General features: G+C 49.0%; 1 protein-coding gene across 14 annotated transcripts in view; it reads left to right on the forward strand.

Annotated features, from left to right (window-relative positions):
- The window catches only part of NIPBL (NIPBL cohesin loading factor), a 1,942,504-nt gene that overhangs the window by 1,700,016 nt on the left and 217,982 nt on the right, over positions 1-24,506 (forward strand). For all 14 annotated transcript variants that reach the window (XM_078674965.1, XM_078674957.1, XM_078674966.1 and 11 more), the window contains one exon: positions 23,568-23,758. In XM_078674965.1, coding sequence (XP_078531091.1) covers positions 23,568-23,758 — 191 coding nt within the window. The remainder of the gene's footprint in view (positions 1-23,567; positions 23,759-24,506) is intronic.

Genomic DNA, 24,506 nt, shown 5'->3' on the forward strand with positions numbered 1-24,506 from the left:
CTCGTCCTGTCTTGGGTCTCGGCCCCTGGGACCCTCTGTTATGGCCAGGCGGGTGGGGTCCTCATGCAGGCCCTCCTTCCCCTTGGGTATGGCTAGGGTATCTATTTAACCGAAGGAATCTGCGGCTAGTAGTCTCTATCAGATGTACGAGTTACTTAGCTTCAGGATTGATGTATCTGGTAGAGACGATTCTAGCCGCAGATTCCTCACGGCCGGCCCTTACTGCCTGTTATGCGAGGACTTTTGGCTTGGTCTTTTGCACTTGCCTCTCTGTGGGTTGCTGTTTCTTCTATGAATACATTATTTCCCTCTTTCTGACATGATGTTCGTCCTGTTTAATTGTTCCTTTCCTCCCCTTTTGGCACATTGGAGGAAAGGTTTGTGGGTGCTTCTGTGCCCTTATGCTCTGGTTGCTCCAGGTTAAGGCCTACCTTCCACCTCTCCCCCCTTTATTACTAGGGTTCTGGGCCCTCTGCTGTCCTCTAGGTTGGGGTCTTTTGACTGTGCCTCTGCCCTTTATTCCTTGTGGGGGTTGTCACACACTGTGATGGGGCTGTCTTGGAGTGTTGTTGTTCCTTGTCTGTCCCGGGCTGGTTCCCCTTCGTTGTTTTGGTTGGGGTTGTAGTCCTGCCACATGTTATCATGCCATTTTTTACATATGTCCTTTGTCTCCAGGGGGCTTTCTCTGTACTGGCAGGGTTGCTGCTCAGGGCTTGGCTCTGTTCTTTATTCTTCCCCTGCCTTTGGGTACTGCAGTGCCTGGCACTGCTCTGTATGGTGTTTTCGAGTTCCGCGATGGGTTGTGAGTGTTCAGAAATAGATGGCGCACAACAGGTAGTGGTTGAGTAATCGCAAAGAGGTAGTACTGGTTGGTGCTACTTGTTAAGGATAAGATCACACACGAGTGTTCTTTCTATCTTGTTTTTATGGGTATGTGGATGGTCCTCCTATCAAAGAAGACCCACGGAGAAAGAAACCAGCCGACACGTGTTTCGTTAAATCCGGTGTTAACCCGTGACTCTTCAGGGCTGAGAGCATGTGGAGATACGTGGTATCGGGGAACCGGTGATAATTCCAACTCGGTCCTAGTCGGGTGTACTAAGCCCAGTATAAGCACTAAACGTGCGTAGAGTATAAAAGGCTGAAGGATAAACAGCTCGTGTTCAAAATAGAGGCGGGTATTGCCTACTATCGAAGCAACAAGCGGCTGTAAGACGATGAGTAACGTGCCAGGTTTGCCGGATATGGGAAACCTGGCGCGTTACTCATCGTCTTACAGCCGCTTGTTGCATCGATATTAGGCAATACCCGCCTCTATTTTGAACACAAGCTGTTTATCCTTCAGCCTTTTATACTCGACACACGTTTAGTGCTTATACTATGCTCTGTATGGTGTTGTTCCTCACCATTCCTTTTCTGTTCCTTTTGCACACTGTTCCTATACTCTCACAGTTTTGTTTGATGGCTCTGCGTTGTGGCGCGGAAAAGTTCTCCAAAGAAAACTGATGTAGGCGCGCCGGGGTGGGGCTTATGTGACCTTGCGGACAACGCCTGGGCGAAGTCGCGTGATGCCGGTGCGCAGGGATGCTGGACAAAAAATTTTCCGGATCCAGTCTCGCGCCTGGGGATAATTCTATGTGAAGGAATCTGCGGCTAGAATCGTCTCGACCAGATACATTGTTACCGAAGGTAAGAAACTCGTACGTTTAGCACAGATTTGAGTGGAGCTAGGTGGACCTTGGGGATTTCTGTGAGGATGGCGTTGCCGTAATCAATTCGCGAAAGGACCAGTGATTGGAATACTAATTTAAAGTCATCAGTTGTAATAAAGGGTTTAATTTTCTTGAGATGATGGAGAGTGAAGAGGGCTCCTTTAGCCAAATTTTTTATGTGGGCTTTGAGAGTAAGGCTATTATCGATGGAGATACCCAGAGATTTTACTGAGTTGGACAAGGAGAGGGAACAGTTGAGGGCACTAAGGTCGGAGATCCAAGTTTAGATGGGGAGAAGGTTGTTTTTAGGGGAGAAGATAATGATTTCAGTTGTTTTAGGGTTGAGTTTGAGATGATTTGATTGGAACCAGGATTGGATCTTAGTGAAGGTGTTGTTAAGGTGTTGGACATCTTATAGTAGAGTTCGGTATCATCAGCATAGAGGTGGTAGTTGATTCCAACTTGTTTTAGTTTGAAGGTGATGGGTTCCATAAAGAGGTTAAAGAGAGAGGGAGAGAGAATAGAACCCTGGGGGACTCCTAGAGAAACCGGAGTGGGGTTTGGTAGGCAGTTATGAATTTTGATTTGCTGTGCTCTGTGTTGGAGATAGGAGACAAACCATTTATGGGCAGTACCATTGAGGCCAAAGTGATCTCTGAGCACATTAAATAGGGCAGAGTGGTTAACTGTATCAAACGCTGCGGAGAGGTCTAGGAGGAAAAGAAGGCAGGTCTCGCCATTTTCGAGGGAGTGGTGGATGTCATCAACAATGTTTAGCATGGCAGTTTCGGTACTGCAGCCTTTCCTGAAGCCTGATTGTAGGGGGTCCTGTAAGTTGACATTTTTGATGTTTGTCTAATTGGAGCAGGACACATTTTTCGAGGGCTTTGGAAAGAAGGGGGAGGTTAGTGATGGGGTGAAGATTGTTTAGGTCATAGAGTTTTTAATAATGGGAGTGATTTTGTCCAAGTCGGAGGGAGATAGGGACACACCCTGTGGCAAGGGAGGTGTTAATGATTGTAGTCTAAGATGGGGCAATGATGTGCTTTAGGTCTTGGAGAAGGTTAGGACGGAGGGGGTAAGAGAAGACGGTTTTAGTTTAGCAATGATGTTGAAAACCTAGAGTTCAGTTACAGGTTGGAAATTATACCAGGAGGCATTGTTTTTAGTTGTGGGTTAGGGTGGTTGGTTTCATAGGTTGTAGCTGTTTGTAAGTGTGGAAAGTAGTTTAGGGGAGGTGTAGTAGTAGGAAAGTGTGAGGATTAGTAAGGGGGAGGTGTTGTAGTGGACAAGTGTGAGGTTGAATCTGGATGAGGGGGAGTTGGTTGGGATCGGAGTTAAAATGAAGGATTGATCAATTTTGACGATTTTTTTTTTAGTCGAGGCCATCGGCTTTGGAGGTGGGGAGGATGTTTGGTTACGAACAAAGTTGAACAGTTCTCTGGGTCTATTTTTGGCCCAATCAATTTGTGTACGGAAGAAGGATGCCTTTTCGTTAAAAATATGTTTCTTGTATGTAGATCTAGCTAATCTGAGGAGTGCCAGATGTGAGGGAGAAGGATGCTGTTTCCAAGTTCTTTCCACCGGTCTTAGTGAGCGTCATCAGTGACAGCTTTATCTGAAAGAAACAGGTTAGTATTAGATTCTTTACCTTAGAATATCCCCAGGTCTCAGACTGGATCCGGAAACTTTTGCGTAGCAGTACCCTTGCCCGTCGGTACGCATCGTCTGCGGCTCCGCGTCCGTCGTAGACGCCGGAATGACGTCGCCGGAGTCAGTTCTTCTTTTTTCCGCGACAGCAAGCGCCGATCCGGAAAAAGTTGTACCCTAGTCAATTTTTGACTAACTTTTTCGATCCTTTTTGATCATCTTTCGAGTCTCTAACGACTCTGACGGTGCCGGTAGGGATGCCCGGGTTCAAACCCTGCGTTGATTGCAACCGACTGATGTCGGTTACCGACCCCCATCGCCGGTGTCTTCATTGTCTGGTCCCAGACCACGACGACAAGTCCTGCTCCGACTGCTGGGCCCTGACGTCTAAAGCTAGGTGGGAGCGGCCCCGCAAGCAACTCTAGCTCCGGCAGTCAGCCCCGCGCTGCTCGAGGTCCCGCTCCGAAAGGAGGTCGAGGGACCGGTTGCAGGGTCGGAGTCACCACAGTTCCGGGAGTCTTCATCAGTCTTCGGGCTCGAAGTCCTCAGGTAAGAGGCACAAGCAGTCGAAGAGACAAAATCGCTCTTCTGACTCCCCCCGACGCTCGCGCGATGCGGCCGGGGCGACACCGCCCCAGCGGCTCCGCCGGAGCCGCTGGCGTCGCGGCCTGCTCTATACCCGCCGGTCCCTGGGCAGCACGCGACGCCAGAGGAGATCGAGCCCTTCCTCTCGGCCATGAGGTCGCAAACTCCTCCATCTGATTCCGCGGCGCCTTCGGGCCAAGTGGCCCCGACTGGGTCCCCCAGCGGGCCGGGTGCTTCGGCCCCTGCGCCGTCGAGTGCTTCGGCTCCGACGCCGTCAGCGACTTCAGTCCCGACGCCGCAGGGCCCCGCCGGGTCCGGATCCGGCTCGCCGCCGGTCGACCTCGCCGGCGCCGGCCCCCAGGGTGTCGCCCCCCGGCGCCGTCCCAGGACGACGACGTCCCCGGTCCTACCCTCGATGCGGGAGCGGCGCCGCTCTCGACGCCGATGGGAGAATTCCACTTCTACGACCCGGCCCTGACTTTTGAGCCTGAGTATCAGGCGATGGGTGACGAGGGGGATTGGGAGGTGTCCGAGGACCCTCTGACATGGCAGTGTCAGTCTTTTCAGGACTGGACAGGTGAGCTTGGGGAGGCGAGTGGTCTAGACACCTCGCCCAACACTGGTTTTGTCTTCCCTCCTACCGTGGCTACAGAGGAGGGGGCTGCCTATAGTGTGGTGCTGACGCGGGCTGCCAAGGCCTTGGGCCTTGAGCTCCCCGTCGCGGTCGTGAGGACTAACCTCCTCATAGAGGTCCCTAAACCGCAGACAAGCTCGGTCGAGCCTCTGCTGCCTTTTTAATGAGGCCTTGTCGGACGTTCTTCTGGGCACTTGGTCCAAGCCCGCTACAGGTCAGCCTGTAGATAGGAACGTGGCCAGGCGCCACCGCCTGGCTCCTGGCGACCCTTGCTTCCTGTCCACCCACCCCACTCCCGAGAGCCTGGTTATCCAGGCCTCTAAATCCCAGACCGCATTCCCGGCGGCTCCCCCCGATCGGGAATCCAAGAGGTATTCTGGGCAAATCACTTAATCTCCCCGTGCCTAAAATGAAAGTGTGTCCTCATGTAACGTAACTGGTGCTATGTAAAGTGCTCTGATAACTGATTTGGTTTGGTTCTAGTTCGCGCTATATAAAACTCTGCAAAAAAAAAAAGGTATGAGCAATACGGGAAGAAGGTATTCTCCTCCCTGAGTTTGGAATTGCAGTCAGTCAACACCGCATGCCTCTTGGGCCGTTACACCCACTCTCTGTGGGACACGGTCGCTGACGTGCTGCCACAATGTCCGGAGGAGGCCCTGACTAAACTCGCCCAAGCCCTTGCGTAGGGTCGAGATGCGGCACGGTATGCTATCCGGTGTGGACTGGATACCACTGACTCACTGGGCAGATTCATCGCCACGCCTGGTTGAGGTCTGCCAACTTTTCGGCTGATGTCCAAATCACCCTTATAGACATGCCGTTTGATGGCCGTCGCCTCTTTGGCGACAAGGCAGACCATGCGCTTGAGCGCTTTAAGGACTCCAGGGCTACGGCCAAGTCCTGGGGCCTCTCGGCCCGCGCCAGCAAACGGCTGCCTTTCGCTCCTTTCGTGGCCAAGGAAGGGGCACCCCACACGTCCTGCCAGCCACGGGTCGCAGACTACCATCCAGCACGGTGGCAGACGTGGGTACCGCCGTGGCGGCGGTCGGGGACAACGGCGAGGCCAGTCCACACCTACCCCTGCAGCATCCACCTCAAAACCCTCCTAGTCCGTGCTTTCAGGCCCATGTGACGCCAGTGGGGGGCAGGGTCCGCCAACACCACCACCACTGGCGCACTGTCACATCGGACAGGTGAGTGCTACAAATCGTCCGAAGGGGCTACTCCCTCCCCTTCGAGGCGTCCCCTCCAGCCATGCCTTCGAGGAAGTTACGGCCCTCTTGGCCAAGGGGGCCATCGAGCGCGTTCCTGGGCCAGAAGTAGGGTGTGGTTGTTACTCTCACTACTTTCTGGTACCCAAGAAGGGAAAAGGGGGCCTACGCCCTATCTTGGACGTCAACGGCTTCCTCCGGAAGGAGAAGTTCAAGATGCTGACATTGGCTCAGGTCCTAGCTGCCCTAGATCCTGGAGACTGGATGGTAGCGTTGGACTTGCAGGATGCTTATTTTCACATCCCTTTCCTGCCGGCCCACCGGCGTTACCTGCAGTTCACGGTAGGCCACGAGCACTTTCAGTTTACCGTGCTCACCTTCGGCCTTACCAGCGCCCCACGGGTGTTCACGAAAGTGATGGCGGTGGTCGCAGCTCATCTGCGCAGGTTAGGGGTTTCAGTCATCCCCTACGTCGACGACTGGTTGTTGAAGGCAGACTCGCCCCAGACAGTCGTCAGCCACCTCCAGACTACAGCCGACCTCCTGCATCTGCTGGGGTTCTCCATCAATGTGCCGAAGTCACACCTGTGTCCCTCTCAGAAGCTCCTCTTCATCGGAGCGGTTCTAGACTCGGCGCAGTTTCGGGTTTATCCTCCCGAACAGCGGGTTCGGGATATTCAGGCTCTGATTCCGATCTTTGAGCCGTTATCCCGAGTCTCGGTCAGGTTGACGATGCGGCTTCTGGGGCTGATGGCCTCCTGCATGCTTCTGGTGCATCACGCCCGGTGGCGGATGCGGGCTCTGCAGTGGGATCTGAAATTTCAGTGGGCCCAGCATCAGGGCAACTTGTCGGACCATGTCTTGATCTCGGAGGGCACTGCAAGACAGTTGCAGTGGTGGCTCACGGACCGCGATTGGGTCAGCGGCTGATCCCTCTCCCTACCTCAACCGGAGCACGTAGTTGTGACTGACGCGTCCCTCCAGGGCTGGGGAGGCGACATGGGAGAGGCGGAGATCAGAGGCCTCTGGTCTCCGGCGGAGTCCCAGCTCCATATCAACCTTCTGGAGCTGCGGGCGATTCGTCTTGCAATGAAGGCATTCCTCCCCTCTGTCCGGGGGAGTGTGGTGCAGGTGTTCACAGACAACACCACCGCCATGTGGTACTGCAACAAACAGGGTGGGGTGGTGTCGTGGACACTATGCCAGGAGGCTCTGCGCCTCTGGCAGTGGCTGGAAAGTCAGGGTGTGACCCTGGTAGTTCAACACCTAGCAGGTTCTCTGAATGCCAGGGCGGACGAACTCAGCCGTCGGTGCATGATGATCACGAATGGCGTCTGAACTCGGACGTGGCGCAAGGCCTCTTTCAGCAATGGGGAGAGCCTTGGTTAGATCTATTCGCCACCGAAAAGAACGCGCAATGTCATCAGTTCTGCGCGTTGGAATTTCCAAGGCGTCACTCGCTCGGAGACGCTTTTCGCCGCGAGTGGAGTTGCGGTCTATTGTACGCCTTTCCGCCTATACCACTTCTGCCCAGAGTGCTGAAGAAGATCAAGCGCGACCGGGCCTAAGTCATCCTTGTGGCTCCGGACTGGGCACGAAGATACTGGTATCCCGAGCTACTCAGCATGTCAGTAGATCCCCCGATTCGTCTGCCCCTTTGGGAGGACCTTCTGTCGCAGCAGCAGGGGACGGTCCTCCACCCGAACCTGTCCAGTCTCCACCTACAAGCTTGGAGATTGAGCGGCGACAGTTGAGGCCATTTGACTTGCCTCCCGAAGTCTGTAATGTCATTCTGGCAGCCAGGCGTCCCTCCACAAAGTCGGTATACGCCTGCAAGTGGAACAGATTTGTGGCATGGTGCACAGTAAAGGCTGTGGATCCACTCTCTGCCCCCCTTTCTGAGGTTCTCCTCTTCCTTCTTTCTCTTGCCCAGCAGGGCTCTGCTCTGGGCACTGTCAAGGGCTACCTTTCTGCCCTTTCTGCCTTCTTAAGGCTACCTGATCAGCCTTCTTTGTTCAAGTCCCCTATTGTAAATCGATTTCTTAAGGGCATCACGCACATGTTCCCTCCTGTTCCCTTCGTGATGCCCCAGTGTGACTTGAACCTTGTTCTTACCTTCCTGATGTGCGCTCCCTTTGAGCCACTTCACAACTGTCCTCTTCGTCTTCTGACTCTAAAGACTGCTTTCCTGGTTGCCATCACCTCTGCCAGGAGAGTGAGTGAGCTCCAGGCTCTTTCTTGTACTCCACCTTTCCTTTCTGTCCATCCGGACAAGGTTGTGTTACGTACGAAGCCATCCTTCCTGCCCAAGGTTGTCTCAGCCTTCCACATTGGGCAGTCCATCACCTTGCCGACCTTCTTTCCGCCTCCGCATCCCTCTAAAGAGGAAGAGCGGCTCCACCGTCTGGACCCAAAACGTGCGCTCTCATTCTATTTGGATCGCACACGCCAGTTCCGGGTGGATGACCAACTCTTTGTTGGCTACGTGGGTGCTAAGAAGGGGAAGGCGGTACACAAGAGGACCATCTCCCGGTGGATCATCTTGTGTATCCAGGCATGTTACTCCATGGCTAAGAAGGAGCCCCCTGTTGGATTGAGGGCTCACTCCACTCGGGCCACGGCAACTACAACTGCCCTGGGCCGAGGTGTGCCCTTACAGGACATTTGCTAGGCAGCTACGTGGGCCTCACTGCACACGTTCGCTCGACACTACTGCCTGGACAGCCAAGTCCGGAGGGATGGCTTCTTTGGCCGTTCCGTCCTCCAGGACTTTCTGGTGTGATTATTGGTTCGCAGACCCACCACCGGGGTTGGTATTGCTTGGGTATCTATTCTAAGGTAAGGAATCTATCACTAACGTGTCTCTTTCAGATGCACAAGTTACTACTTGTGTAACGATATATCTGTAAGAGACATTAGTTAGTGATAGATTCCTTACCGACCCACCCATCCTCCCCGTTCTGCGAACTGATATCTAGGGTTAAGGTCATCCCCTTTCAGGGCCCTAGTTTCTTGGCACCAGTGTTGCTTCTATCATGGCTCTGCGTATCTGGCGCGGAAAAGCTGTGTATCAGAACTGACGTCAGCGCGCATGGGTGGCGTCTAAGTACTCCGATGTCATTCCGGCGCTAACGACGCCGACGACGGATGCGGAGCCGCAGGCGACGCCTACCGACGCGCAGGGGTATTGCTACGCAAAAATTTCCGGATCCAGTCTGACGCCTGGGGATATTCTAAGGTAAGGAATCTATCACTAACTAATGTCTCTTACAGATATATCGTTACAAAAGTAGTAATTTGTGCGACAGGGGTGAAAACAATGCTGACAAATACTAAATTGATTTATTCAGAAACATTTTATGACAAAATGACTACATTTGGTTTTGATTTTTGGAAAAAGAACATTGAAACAAAAACCATCTGGGGTACCAAAGATTGGCATGTCCAAGGTCTAGAAGCATTATTTAGGGCCTGCATGGTCCCAGAACAGATTATATTCTTGAATGACACCATTCAACCAGGGCCGGACTGGGAACCAAAACCGGCCCTGGCAAAGTGCTCGGCCGGCCCCCCCACCCCCCGGGCGGGAGGGGGGCGAGCGCTTTGCCAGGGCCACTTTTCAGCCGATTTTGTTACAGGGACGATTTTGCAGCTATGCTGCAAAAACGGCTCTGCAACAGAAACGGCCCCCAGGGCCCAAAACCGGCCCCCACCCTTGCGGCCGACCAGGGGATTGCCCGGTGCCCACAACGGCCAGTCCGGGCCTGCATTCAACAGACAACCTGTCTTGGCCTAGCCAAAATTAAAGACTTAAACAAATCGTCTATTCCAAAGCCAACACCTGACAGTAATAGCACTACAGATGTTGAGATAGAGGTATCCCATATTTTTAACCAAAACAGAACACATCCTGATTGGGAAAAAAGGTTGATCTGGCCCACAGACACAAATAACTGTCAAGATAGATTCCTGAACAAAATACAGGGGTTCAAATTGACCAGGCCAGAACCTAGATACTCCCAGAGACAACATCCAGGGATAGTTACAACATACAGTGTAGGAAAATTCTGCCTCGAATGGCTACAGAAATCAACACTGGCAGAAATTAAGCAACACTTGACTTTACTTAATGACGGTGCTGACTTCCGTGATCTCATAATGGGACCACGCAAACAGCGTCAAAAAGGTTTCATAGCGGCCAGTGTATACGCTGCGTACAACGAAGCTTGGAAAGTAATGCAAATTGAAACAGCAGAAAAAAATACGGGAAATTGACCGTATTCGTTTGGAAAAATCACTTTCTGTTGTGGACAATGGGTTAATGACTGTCTTCCAGAATATATTCACTGGACAGTATTGTATCATCTGCTATTGATATAATAGAGCAGGACTTACTAATGTTACAACACGGTCAGTCCCAATTACGTTCTATTGTACAGCTTGGCTGGACGTTGCAAAATCTGCGTTCAGGCTACGTGCCCTGGCGTTTAATCAACACAACGTCATTATTCTCTATCTTTAACCTTACTGATACACAAATCAGTTTGGCACAAAAAGGAGCAGACTATACGATTCTGAGCATTGAAAAACTTGAGAGATTACCATCGACAATGTCAGAAAGACCTGTCATTGAATGGATAATACACGGAATAATAACAATTCCGATAACAACTTTCCAATTTAAATACTGTCAAGAGTATATACCAGCAGGCCAGTATGAAAGGTTGGGTAAAGGGTATGTTAAGTCATCATGGAAATTACCTTACACACACACGTTATAGTGAAAAGGAACAGAATGTATTTCTTAGTGGTAACAATTGTAAACGATCACTAAGGTGGTATACTTCTGTGTCAAGGTATTAACTTGCATGGGGCCTGTGAGGGGACTTCAAATAACCTTTCATGTCACCAGCATGGCACACCTGCAACACAAATAGAGCCATTCTTTAGACGGCTTTCTAACGGGAGCTATAGTCTAATAGTGAACCACAGCTGTTGTGGCATGGTGCCAGGAAAAGCTTATCTTGTGAGCGCTAGTTCCATGGTCACTTGCTGTATTGCAAGTATTGTATCCAAACAGCACTCCAGAAACAGAGGCGAAAATTTTCCTTTTTTTTAATATCTCTTCTATTCGAATTGATACTTTAAGCAGATTGAAGTCTGTTCTTTTACAGACAACTGTGCCCTTGACATCATCAAAAGAAACGTATGATCTGCAAGTTGCAAGGACAACGGCAGAGATACATACCCTTTGATCAACAAATTGCCCCGTGCTTTTCGCAGAAATGCTAAGCCAAATCCTAAATATGTCTGATACCAGTGGTATCCCACATATATTTAAGACCATTTTTTCGGGACTGTTAACACCCTTCAAAACAGTTCTGGGCATTTTTCCTAATTTTGTCCATTCTGTCTTTGGCGGCCTACCACTCCTTTTGGGACTCGTAGCAGGAATTTTGTTTTTGATACTTCTGCTCCGATATGGCAAGCCAAGTTGCAGACAAGCCTCCAGCAACGATGGAAGAAACAATCCTAGCTATACGCTATCGGGACCGCATAACTAAAGTCCTTGGATTAGCCCGGCTAAGAGATCTGAATATGACCTGGTTTCTTTCATTTAGACCCATCTGGCAGAATTGCATCTTACTTGTGCTTCGATGTATGCTATGCGGAGAAGAATGCGTGTTGGACGTCTGTCTTACACTACCATCAGCAGTACCATTGGATACAGATACTTTGCTAAGTCCGGTAACGGCTCATGCATCGTGTTGTCCCCAGCGGCTACCCATTCTGATGACTGCATTCGTTGAGACTTCACCACTACGATTAGGGGGTAGTGAAGTACGAGATGAGAGCAACATCACCCAGGTACGACCTTCTGTGAGCATTGCTGATCCTGACATCGATGATAGCAATCATTCTCACGACTGCACAGTTGCAGCATTTTCCAACTTGGTCGAACTTTCACCTCAAGCGGTAGACCACTTTTTTGCGAGTCTGTCTGAAATGATGTTCTCCCCTGAGCAAAAATAATAACTTTTAAGCGACAAAGTACACAGCGTTCCCTGAACTCTAAATTCGGCCTTCGGCTTTGATAAACAAAAGGTACTGAAAATATTTGGAACTAATTTTTTTCTCTTCTTCCCCTGAAAGCAAAATTATTTTTTTTCCATTTCCAAAATATTTACCTTTTTTCTGGCACATGTACTCTGCTTAAAGTAGAACTATTCTTAGAGAACAGAGCTTCTATTTTTAGGAACTCTAGAGACAATATATTACCTCAGCCTCTAGCACATTTACAGCAACTGTATTTATATGTGATGGAATGGTCTCGACCTTCTTTTCTGTATTAAGAGCCATTTCATGTGTAAATTTCGCAAATCATTCATGCTGATATATATATGCATCTTTTTTACTGAATGATTACACTGCTTGAATATCGTACAGTACCTATACGCTATTTTGTGTATATCGTATGCACCATTTCAAATGCTAAAAATTTATTTTGGGGTGGGTTGAAATACACATGCACTTTTATATGTTTGCTATTGCTTAGTTTTAGTAATGATGGACATTAGATCGTGGAGTGGGTATTGTGTTTTTATCTAGGAACCTAAATCGATATTTCTATTTTATGCCCTTGTTCGGCTATAATCAATAATATCCCTATAATGGCATAAGGAATCATATCCATATTAGAAGTAGCCCATGCAGTCACATTAAGCAAGGCTACTTCCCCGGCCTCCTAGAAAGCACAACGAGTTCTCTAAACAAACCAAACCTCCAGCAACCTGGGAAATCCCCCTTGCTTTTGTTTTGATTTCGTCCTAGAACTCCTGTAAAGCACTGTAAGAACGGCCAGTTCTTAGTGACATCTTTATTGACGTCTTATGTCCAACCTTACGTCAAACCCGGCACCTTTCAGGTATAAATATACCAACGTTGCCTTAAGCAAACACACTGTGGTGGTTTTGGAGCAGAGCAGCGATCTACTTGCCCGAGAGCCCAGCTGATGCGAGAGCCCACGGACGCTGCCCCTCCCTTTTGACGCACTGAGAGAGACGCTGTCTTTTCTCCTGTAGAGAAATCCAGCTTCGCTGTTTCCAGATACCTTCGCGGGTTACTGGGATATCGAGTCCTGAGAGAGAGATACAAGACCTCCTGCTTTCTAATTACCCAGGTACGGAGCTGACTAAACCCTTAGGAGAATTCTTGATTCAGATTCTTGGCAAAACCAACTTAACTTAAACTGCTACTTACTTACTCCTTCCCACGTATTAGGCTTAGGTCAGGTACACCGGGGTAGGCGTATTTAGAAGCACCAGTTGAGTACGTTAGTCTATGTATATATATGTTTTATCTATTTTAAAGTATCATATGGCTAAGAAACCATATCAATGCTTTTACAGTATTATTTTATAATCCTCCTTTTACTGTACGCACTTTACTTTACTATGAGTATTGCAATTGTGGCAATTCATTTCTCTTGTATGAGAAAGAAGACTGCTCAATAAATTACACCTTTTATTGAAAACGCCCGTCTCTTTTCTCTGCACTCTGGTGAAACTAAGTATGCACACTTGACTGAGTGAAATAGCTGTCTATTGTTTTCACACGACTCTAGAGATACACTCTTATTCTGAGGGAGCAAAGTTGTCATGTTATATGGTTGTCGGAAGCTAATCCCTTGTCTAATCAGGAACGTTAATTCCTTCCTGAACATTCGAGAAAGTTTCTAGTGACCTCTGAGCTAGCTGGCAAACCTTAAGTCTAATATAGTCAGTAGAGACCTAGTTAACCTCAGTCCTACGTCTACACTGCTGAATATATTATTCCAATGCGCAGAGCCTATTGGGAATATAGGAACTACACTACACAGTCTGACGACTGGGGGTATTCTAAGGTAAGGAATCTAATGCGAACTACTGTTTCTTACAGATATATCGTTACCCAAGGTAAGTAACTTGTGCATTAAAGTATTCACAGTAAGCACATTTGCGTCTTGGGAGAGAGGAGTGAGAAGAAGTTGAGCTTGGAGTTTAGTCTCCAGTTCTCCAGGGGGGATAAGATTTAGATTTCTGGTCCATTTCCTAGTTTTAATGATTTTTGTGTGTGGGTGGGGAGGCTGTGGTCGCTATGGTGAACAGTATGAGGTGGTGGTCTGACCAGTCGATGGGGATGATATTGGACAGGAAGGCCAAATCCTTATTGGTAATAATGGCGTCCAGAATGGCTCATTGAGGTCATTAATCTCAAGAAGATTGGTGAGGAGGGTGATTGTGAGATCATCGATATTGTTCCAGTTGAGGTTAAGATTTTTTGAGTTGGAAATTGAGGATTGTGTCAGGAGGTCGGATAGTTTATCAACGAAGGGAAAAGAATCTCCAGGAGGGTGGTAGATACTATGTAGACGAATTGGGTGGGAACCTTGTACTTTTAGTTCAGCTTCAAGGTATTCAAAGGTAGAGTGATCAGAGTTTTTAACACAGGAGAGCTGAAGTTCATTTTTAAACATTATGGGTAAATCACCCCCTATTCTGTCGGGTCTGTTTTTCTGAGGATAGAGTATCCGTTAGGTCCAGTATGCTGAGAGTGGTCATTGAGCCAGGTTTCCATGAGGAAGGCGATATCAATGGTTTCACTTAAGATAGTTTCAGAAATGTGTCACATGTCGGACAGCAGATCGACAGTTCACAAGCATGTAGGCGAGGGGTTTTGGGTTGTTTTTGGGGGGTGGGTAGGAGTGGATAGTGGTGAGTTGGTGAGGGGTTCTGGGGGAGACTGTAGAGGAGGGGATTCAGTGAATCCCCATGATAACTGGGAATGTTAGACGAGGGGAGGATTATTTGAAGAACTAGGATGGTAAGAGTTGCATAGGTCATTAAGGTCAGACGGGGAGAGATGGCTCGAGGTGCGGTAAGGCCTATGAATACGGCCGTGGAGAGGAGTAGTTCTCCAATGTTTGTGGTTAGTGGTGTTTTTTGGGCCGGAGAAGGGGGGCGGGGGGTTTGCACGATTGAGGAGAATTCTTGAGCTGAGGGAGTTAAAATCTTCTCTGAGTCGAGAGAGTTCTAGCGTCACTGTAAAGAAATTGCGTTCTATGTTGAGTAGTCTGGTTTATTAGAGTGAGGGGGAACACCGCTGGGGTGGAGGAGGGGGAAGGGGAATGTTGTGTGTTTACCGCGGAGGGAGGTCTATTGTATGGAGGGTGTGAGCGGCCAGTAGGGGGGTATGAGGAGAGATAAGGCTGTTGGGTGTGATGGGGACAGGAGATTTATGACCTCGGTGTGAGAAGTTGGCCTGATATATGATGCTCACTAGTTCTAGTGATCACCTTGTATCAGTCCAAACAACCCTTATGGTGATTGGTTGTAAGTCAACCTTATAGACCAGCTATCCTAATGGTAGCATGGACAAAGCAGTCTTAGGCTAAACTCTTTTGGCATGTGAAGCCAGCTGTTTTACCACATATAACCCCTTGAATACCAGATGAAAGGACACCACACAGGTTATGAAAATAAACAGTATATTTATTAATAACCAACACCTCTGAACTCTTTATGAGATCAGAGGGCTAAGCACATGACAACCTCTTAGGAAAAATACGATAAGTTGCACAAAATTACAATGATGCCCTAGGGGCACGGCAAACCATATACTAAGTAAATGGTATAAGTAGAACGATTTATAAAATGAAGATGCCAAGAGGCTGTAGGTTCGCTGGGACTACCCTACCCTAACCTTAGGTAAGTATCAGGAGGCCCACGGGACGCGTGTGCAGTGTGTGAACTCACACGCGGGATGCGGAACAAAGTCAATGGGCAGAACAAATTACGAAAAGGTAAGTAAAAGACAATTCCTACTAGTTACGACTAAAACGACAGGATACCTGGACACTAGGAGAGTCAATCTACCCTTGAGCACCGAAATGCTCTTGTTACCTCACCCACGGGCTGCGGGTGCATAGGTGTGAAAGTGTGTCGGGTTTCCGCGTCGAAGTCAATGGAGCCTTGAAGAAAGATGCTGCAGGCGACCAGGAGGAAGATGTCCGGTGCGATCCACGGGTGGATCGAGGAAGAAGAGGACCTGAAAGCAGAGGGGACAGTGTTCAAAGTCACTAGCCAGTGACCGGTGTGGAACCAGGAGGGAACCAGATGCTGTCGTCGCGATCAGGTGAAGAGTGGACGCTTCTCTGCAGCCACGTGGACCAGGAGGTGTCTTAGACGACCAGGATGGAGGCACGAGCTGTCCCACGCAGGCTCTTGCTGTCGGCGGTGTCGGATCCGGATTTGGAGTCATTAGGCCTTGGCAAAGGCAACCCACGCGGTGAGTGGAAACGGCGTCTGGAGTGGACCAGGAGGGTCCGGGGTGCTCCTCTTTTGGAAGGGAGCAAGGGCCATTCTGGAGCAACCAGACCAGCAGTGTAGATTTCGTGGATCGTCGTCTAGGTCACTAGCCAGCCGGCAAGTGACCAGACAACGCGTCGAGCAGCAATCAATCAAAAGGGCCCCACGCAGATCTCGTGGATGCTGGAGGGCTGGTCTTTGGTGCAGGAGCTGCTCGGGGCTGGGGCTTCTCAATCCCCAAAGCACTTTCTCGAGGATGCCTCCGAAGTCGTGCTGGAAGCGAAGTGCAGTCTCTTCAAGATGGCCGGTCCCACGTGTCTTGTCGCACCCACAGGTCTCAGCTGTGCTGCAGATGTGAGTAGAGGTCAGAGAGGTCTGGGAGTCCGAGTCTCGTCGGGCTCTGAAGTCTGGATCCGGCAGGAAGGACGACAAAGTGGACCGCTAGGACGCTTGATGGTGCCTACAGTTGCAGGGTGGACACTCCTTGCCCACAAGGGAGATTCTTCAGTCTTCTGTGGAGCAGAACGTCGAAGTCCAGAGTTTCGTCTTGTAAAGTTGTTCAGGATAATCTAACTTGGAATGGGACCAGCTCCTACCTTTATCCTGCTAAAAGGGGCTGTACTGTGACTAGGTCCCTCCTATGGGTGGGACCAGGAAGGGGGGTGGTTACATCCCCTATCCTTTGTCCGGTTTCGCGCCAGAGATGGGGCTGGAGTGCCCCAGCAACTGGTTTGAACCGGTGTATGCACTGGGACACCTTGTGTGCCCCAAGCATGTCTCATTCCTTTCAGGCCTGTCCTACCTAATACACAAAATCCTGTCTGGGGTGGTGCTAGCACCTCCCAAGGCAGGAAACCCTTTGTCCAGGCCTCCCTCGCTGGAAGGACTCCCAGCAGCAGGAGGTCAGACTTGTGTCTGTGGTGGCAGCACCCATTTTGTGATGCTGAGGCTCGAGTTAACTTTAACCGGGGTTCACAGTTACATACATGTCGTGTCCCTCTAAAAGGGTGGAATGCTACCCCCGTCGGCAGAACTGGCGAGGGGGTAGTATTCCAATTCGTATGACACCTTACTCGACATGTTTTGATAATGCTATACCAAAGTTGGCAATAACCGCGAGGATTATAATGCACTTAAGAGTATATGGTATAGCGTTATCATGGAACAGCTATAAAGACTTGGTTCCGCAAGCTGCAGACAGGCTCAGCTCATGCTCGAGCACCATCTCACATAATTCCAAGCACTCTGCCTTCAGGATTGATAAGGCCTGCCATAGAAGTGACCGATAGGAATATATGTGTCCATTTTGGGGTTAGATATAGGTATACTATATCTACAGCAAAGGGTGATTGCACCACCTTGCCCCAGCTGTCTTACCAGCCAGTTGTGTCTGTTTAGATGGCCAGCAAGGGGTGGCATAATACATGCTTCAGCCCCTGGTAGGCTTTGGGTTCACCTATGCCCTGGGTACCTAAGGTACACTGTACAGGGGCTGATAAGGGGTCCCAATACCAGTTGGTAAAGGCACCTAAAGTACATGGATGTCAATTTAGAGAGAGAACAGCTAGGCTGTGGGTCTGATTAGCATGCCCACAGCCAGGGAGAGTCGTAAACCAGGGAAACAAAAAGCAAAAATCTGAGGTGACCATAGGATTGCAGACCCTACTCTCCTACACTCGGGATGTAGTTTGAGATGTTAAAAGGGCGTGAGGAGTGTGGGGAAAGACTGCATCAAGGTTTAGGGGTGGTGTATAATTCAGAAAGGGAGATAATGGTTTCGGTGAGGGAGAAGATGAGGCTGGAGGGGGCACAGAAGGGGATTCTGTGGGGGGGGGGATTCAGGGTGTGGGGGCAGGGAGGAAGGAGAGGGATAAGGAATAGTATTAGGGGTATGAGGGGGGTCACAGTCACTTTGGTCATCAAGAATTATGAACCTATTTCTAAAAGGCTTGTTTAGGATGTTCCCATCAATAAGGCATTCAGCTCTGCCTTGGCATCTATACATTGTGTTGGCACCACTTATGAAATGACCATTTGAACCCATTCATAGTGCGGACCTAAAATATATCACGTGGAAAAAGTCTCATCTGCTGGCTCTTACGTCAGCTAGACGAGTAAGCGACATACAAGCTTTCACTATTTGTCACCTTTTCCTTCAATTCAAAAGGGACTCTGTTATACCATCAGATATTCATTTGAATGAACCAGTCATGATAACTTTTTTCCCAAATCCGCAAACACCAGCAGAAAAATACTTACACTCCTTGGATCTCAAGAAATCTATAAAATTCTGTTTGCAGAAGACCACCAGCATCCGCAACACTGACCAGTTGTTTGCGGCATATGGGAACATCAGGAAGGGATAGCACATTGGATTTCAGCAGGTATTCAGTTGTGCCCTCAACAAGCAGGCAAACCACTATCTGCAACAGTGAAAGTTCACTCTTCGAGAGCTGGTTCCTCTTCGCCAGCCCTCTTTGCCGGTGTGCCTGTACAACAGATTTGCAGAGCAGCAATCTGGTCCAGCAGGCACACATTTACAAGACATTACTGTTTTGAAGCCATAAGCAATGCTGACAGCTGTGGAACAAACCATTCTCTGTAATCTTTTTCAGTACGGTGAGCCTCTCTCCTTCCCACCTTCCTATAGGTTTTGACTATTCTTTTTATTTGGTCGATGACTGATTTGTTTGGTTTTTCCTGTGTACATTGTTATATACGCTTAAATATTTAAATACATATATGCAAGTGAATATATATATGTGTGTGTAGATATATATTTGTGTGTGTATGTATTTGTGATGCATTTTGCTACGTACTGGGTTACGTATATGTTTTTTACTGCATGCCTTGTATCAGCATACATACCTATAATGCTACTGCTAACTATTCGGAGTTAAGCATGTGAATCTATGAAAGATACCCAATACTGGAGAACAAAATAAGTTACTTACCTGTAAACTGTGGTTCTCCAGTATTGGTATCTTTCATAGATTCACATACGACCCGTCCTCCACCCATAGAGGCTCCCCTGGTTGTTTTTATGCACTTGAACTTTTGAGCTTGAAAATCTGAGAGCCTGGAGCCTCTGTGGTTTGGGTTCTAGAGGGTGCTGTCGCCTGATGAGCGGGAATTTGGACCATTCTTAATGACTAGGATGAAATGTTGAAAGGGAATGTTTTTCTCCATTATCTTCAATGTTCGTTATTACTTACTGCTTTTTAATGTACCGTGGGACTCCCACTTTGGGGAATGATTCAAGCATGTGAATCAATGAAAGATACCAATACTGGAGAACCACAGTTTACAGGTAAGTAACTTAGTTTCTTAATCAACTGTTCTACTGTTTTATGGACAGCCCTTAAGCTGTTTTTGATTCTGCTCCACACATCTCATTTGGCTGCACAAAAATGTAAAACTGGTGCCAGATGGTGCCTTGAATAGGCACTGTTACATCCAGAGAGTATGTCATTTCAGTGAGTCTTCTGTCCCAGGACATCACACTCCCCAACAGCCCAGCGGTGCTCTGCTTCGCCTTGAAGCCAGCCAGCACCTCTGTTCAGGGTTCGTGGCTTCCCTGTTCACGTTTCATGGTCTAGTATCTTTTTTGCAGCTTAGCTTTTTTTTCTTGTATTTCACTGTACTTGTGCCTGTAATTGTTTTATTGCTCAGCTCCTTTGTGCCCCTCTGTGGTGTGCCTGTGATTGTTTATTTTCTTGGTTCATTTGTGCCCCTCGGTTGTGTGTCTGCTCTTCCCTACGTTGTCCCTCTGTCGCTGACCGCCGACACTCCCTTTCTGCCCCGCTCCCAGCTGCTCGTCCCTCCCCTACAAAGGCCGACCTCGTCGCGGCCAGCGGGCGTGCCGCCGGCGCGCCTAAGGCAAGTCCGTCTGCGCCTGTCCGTGCCTGAACCTAGCCCAGCGACAGACCCCCTGGACCCCACGACCTTCCACCTGCTTCCAGGCCACCCCAAAGCTCACCCACGGACCCTTCTCTGGGACCTGCTCGACGACTCCGCCCCGGACGTAACCTTCCTGACGGAGACCTGGATGAACACCTCCTCGGCACCGGACATAGCCATAGCCATCCTGGACGGCTACAAGATCACACTCAGGAACCGGAACAACAAACAAACCTGGCCGAACACCTACACATTCAGATCCACGTCGATCACACCACCACCCTCCGAAGAACCCTCGTCTACAGACCCCCGGGACCCCGACCACAGTTCAGCAAATCCATCACCGACCTCATCAGCACGCACACCCTCGCCTCCTCAGACTACATACTCCTCGGAGACCTGAATTTCCACCTCGAAAATGCCAACGACAACAACTCCACTACACTGATCGACAACCTCAGACCCGAACAACTCGTCACGACACCCACCCACACCTCCGGACACACGCTAGACCCCATCTACGCCGCCAGCGACCATGTCACCTTCAGCCACACCACCTAACTTCACTGGACTGACCACCACTGCATCCACTTCTCCTTTGAGAAACACCCCGCACTCAAGCAACCTCTACGCATCCCACACCGCAACTGGAAAAAAGTCACAGAAGACCAGCTCATCATACTCACCCGAGACCCTCCACCCGAGCCCTCTAAGACCGACGCAGCAGCCCACAACTTCAGACAATGGATTGACTATTGCGCCAACACCCTCACCCCGATCAGGAACCCCTCCAACAGGCGCATCGACACAAGAGCCATCTGGTTCAACGCCGGCCTCCAGAATTCCAAGCACACCTGCAGAAGACTCGAGAAGCAATGGCGCAAAGACCAGACACCAGGCAACCACGCAGCCCTCATGAACGCCAGATGCAAACCCCACCAACGCATCCGATCCGCCAAAAGAACCTCCTTCAAGAAACGCATCGACAACAACGCACACAACAGCAAAGAGATCTTCAACATCATGAAAGAACTTGCAAGATCCAGCGATGTACCGCCGTCACAAGAACTCTGCGACTCCCTGGCTACCTTTTTCCACCGCAAGTTCGCAAACATCCACAACAGCTTCGACACCCAGGTGCCGACGACTGACGCCAACACCCCCAACTCATAACCAACCAAACACACAGACCTCCTGCTCTCCTGGAACAATGACGATAACACCATCAAAATCATGAACACCATCCACTCCGGCTCACCCTCCGATCCCTGTCCCCATGACATCTTCAACCAGGCAAGCTCCATCATCGCACCCCATCTCCGAAAGATCATCAACAGCTCTTTCGAGACCGCCACTTTCCCAGGGAGCTGGAAACATGCCGAGGTCAACGCCCTCCTCAAGAAACCCAAGGCGGACCCAAAGGACCTCCAGAACTTCCGACCCATCTCCCTGCTCCCGTTCTCGGCTAAAGTCATTGAGAAGACGGTCAACAGACAACCTACCCACTTCCTGGAGGAGAACAACGTCCTGGACTCCTCCCAATCCAGGCTTCCACAGCACCGAAACTGCCCTCGTCGCCACCACTGACGACATCAGGGCCTTACACGACAAAGGCGAAACTGCGACCCTCATACTCCTGGACCTCTCTGCCGCCTTCGACACAGTCGGCCACCACACCCTTCGCACACGCCTCCACAACGCAGGGATCCGAGGCAAAACCCTGGACTGAATCACCTCCTTCCTCTCAGGCAGAACCCAGAGTGTCCGCCTCCCCCTGTTCCAATCTGAAGCAACCAGGATGAATGAATGAATGAATGAAAGAAGATTTATACCGCGCAACTAAAACCCGAAGGCATACCCCAAGGATCATCCCTCAGCCCATCCCTTTTCAACATCTACATGGCACTGCTCGCCAACATCGTCCGCGCACACCACCTCAACATCGTCTCGTAAGTCGGACGGCACCCAGCTGATCCTCTCCCTCACCAAGGACCCGGCCAAATGGTCCAAATCCAACCTCCACGAGGGATTGAAGACCGTCTCAGAGTGGATGAAGACCTGCTGACTGAAACTGAACTCAGACAAGACGAAGGTCCTCATCCTCTGCTCTACCCACTCCGCATGGGACGACTCCTGGTGGCCGACCACGCTGGGAGCTGCCCTGAAACCCACTAACCACGCATGCAATCTGGGGTTCATCCTGGACTCAATGCTCTCTATGACCCTGCAAGTCAACACTGTCTCCTCCTCCTGCTTCAACACCCTCTACATGCTCCGCAACATCTACAGATGGATCCCTACCGAAACCAGGAGAACGGTCACCCAAGCACTTGTCAGCAACAGGCTGGACTACGGTAACGCCCTCTACGCAGGAACCATGGCTACACTCCAGGAGAGACTCCAACGCATACAAAATGCCTCTGCATGCCTCATCCTCTGACTCCCTCGCCACAGCCACATCACCACCCACCTGCATTTGCTCCCTGTCAGGATCACCTTCAAACTCCTCACCCACGCTCACAAAGCACTCCACAGCGCTGGACCAGCATACCTCAACGAACGACTATTCTTCTACGCCCGAACCGCCAGCTTCGCTCCGCTGACCTCGCACTCGCCACCGTCCCACGCATCTGCCGAGCGACCACAGGCACCAGATCATTCTCCCACCTCGCCGCTAAGACATGGAACACCCTTTCCCGCCCGCCTGCTCCAGACCCAGGACCTGCTGACCTTCAGGAGACTCCTAAAGACTTGGCTGTTAGACCAGCAGCTGCCTCCCCTCCTCCTCCTTAGCGCCTTGAGACCCTCTCAGGTGAGTAGTGCGCACTACAAATGCTTGATTGATTGATGCCGATACATAGCAGTATTGGAGAGCTGCTTCTAGGGAAACATTTCCTGTTCGACACATGGGCTATATTCATAGGTTGATGAATCTGTCGAAAGATATATAGACGGTTATGATTTTATATATATATATATATATATATATATATATATATATATATATATATATATATGTGTATATATATATATATATGTATATATATATATATATATGTATATATATATATATATATGTATATATATATATATGTATATATATGTATATGTATATATATATATATACGTATATATGTATATATATGATTTTATATATATATGTGTGTGTGTGTGTATATATATGTATATGTATATATGGGTGTCTGCATTTCTTTAGCCCATGTAGATTGAATCAAACATTGCTTTTGCAACAGTTGCCTCCCGAACAGTATGGTAGAACAATTTTTTCTGGATTCTTTTTGAGGTATGGAATGTTTCTACAGATGAGTAATCTTCAGGGAGGCGGAGTAGCCATCAGAAAAAGCATTAATAAATGCAAGTAATTCCTATCTTTTTCCTGTCATATAACAAACTTACTATCATGTGCACTCTAAATATTAGATCATAAGACTCCATGACAGCTGTTTAAGCTATGGTCTGTTATTCATCTGTCAAGATGTTAATAATACCTTTATTTCTTTTATAGGGAAAAAATTATCAAAACAAGAAGACCTTAAAGAAATGGGAGATATCTCCTCAGGAATGAGCAGTTCTATCATGCAGCTTTACCTTAAACAGGTCCTCGATGCCTTTTTCCATACTCAGTCTGCTGTCCGCCACTTTGCTCTTAATGTAATTGCTTTGACGTTAAACCAGGGTCTAATCCATCCAGTTCAGGTACGTGAGCTTTTTTTCAATGTTTTATTACTTATGTCGAATTTTTCTACAATGTATCATGTATACAGGCAGTGCACAGGCAGTTCAAACGTATCAGTGCCATACAAAGTGCACATGAACCAGACACAGCCGTCTTTCATAAAGGAACTCTTAGCCATTTGATAAAAAATTATTTTGTAAACTTAATTTAAATAATTTCCTCGAGTTTTAGCCAAGTTGTTTTAATTAATTCGATGTGTTGGATATATTGTTTACATTTCCAACTTAGATATTCAACAGCATTATTGATTGCCCTTATGCATTTACGTGCTGCTGTCCGTGCCATCAGTGTGGCTTCTTACCATGTCCTCATAGGGGAGCATTGGAGTCTGTTAACCCAAACTTCCAAGATCATCTTCATGCATAGAGTAGGAGTCTCTCAAAAGTGTATTGAAGGAGATGTGAGGAAGAAGGAAAAGTACAGAAGTTGTAGGTGAACCGACTCCTCATTCAAAGATTGACTTGTGTAAGCAATTATTATGCAGAACTGACATAAAAAGGAACAGAGTATTATACGGAGAGAATCGTAATTACTGGTGTACGACCCCCATGACCTCTGTCTCTACTGTCCGGAGCGTGATCATGACTCCCGGTCATATTCCGACTGTCTGGCCATGGCTCCGAAGGCCTTGCGGGAGCGGTCCCGTAAGCTGCTGGAGGCCTGGCAGTTGTCTCCGTGCCGTTCAACGTCCATAGGTCGACCTAGGGA

The sequence above is a fragment of the Lissotriton helveticus genome, chromosome 2_1 (assembly GCF_964261635.1).
Source record: "Lissotriton helveticus chromosome 2_1, aLisHel1.1, whole genome shotgun sequence".
Taxonomy (NCBI): domain Eukaryota; kingdom Metazoa; phylum Chordata; class Amphibia; order Caudata; family Salamandridae; genus Lissotriton; species Lissotriton helveticus.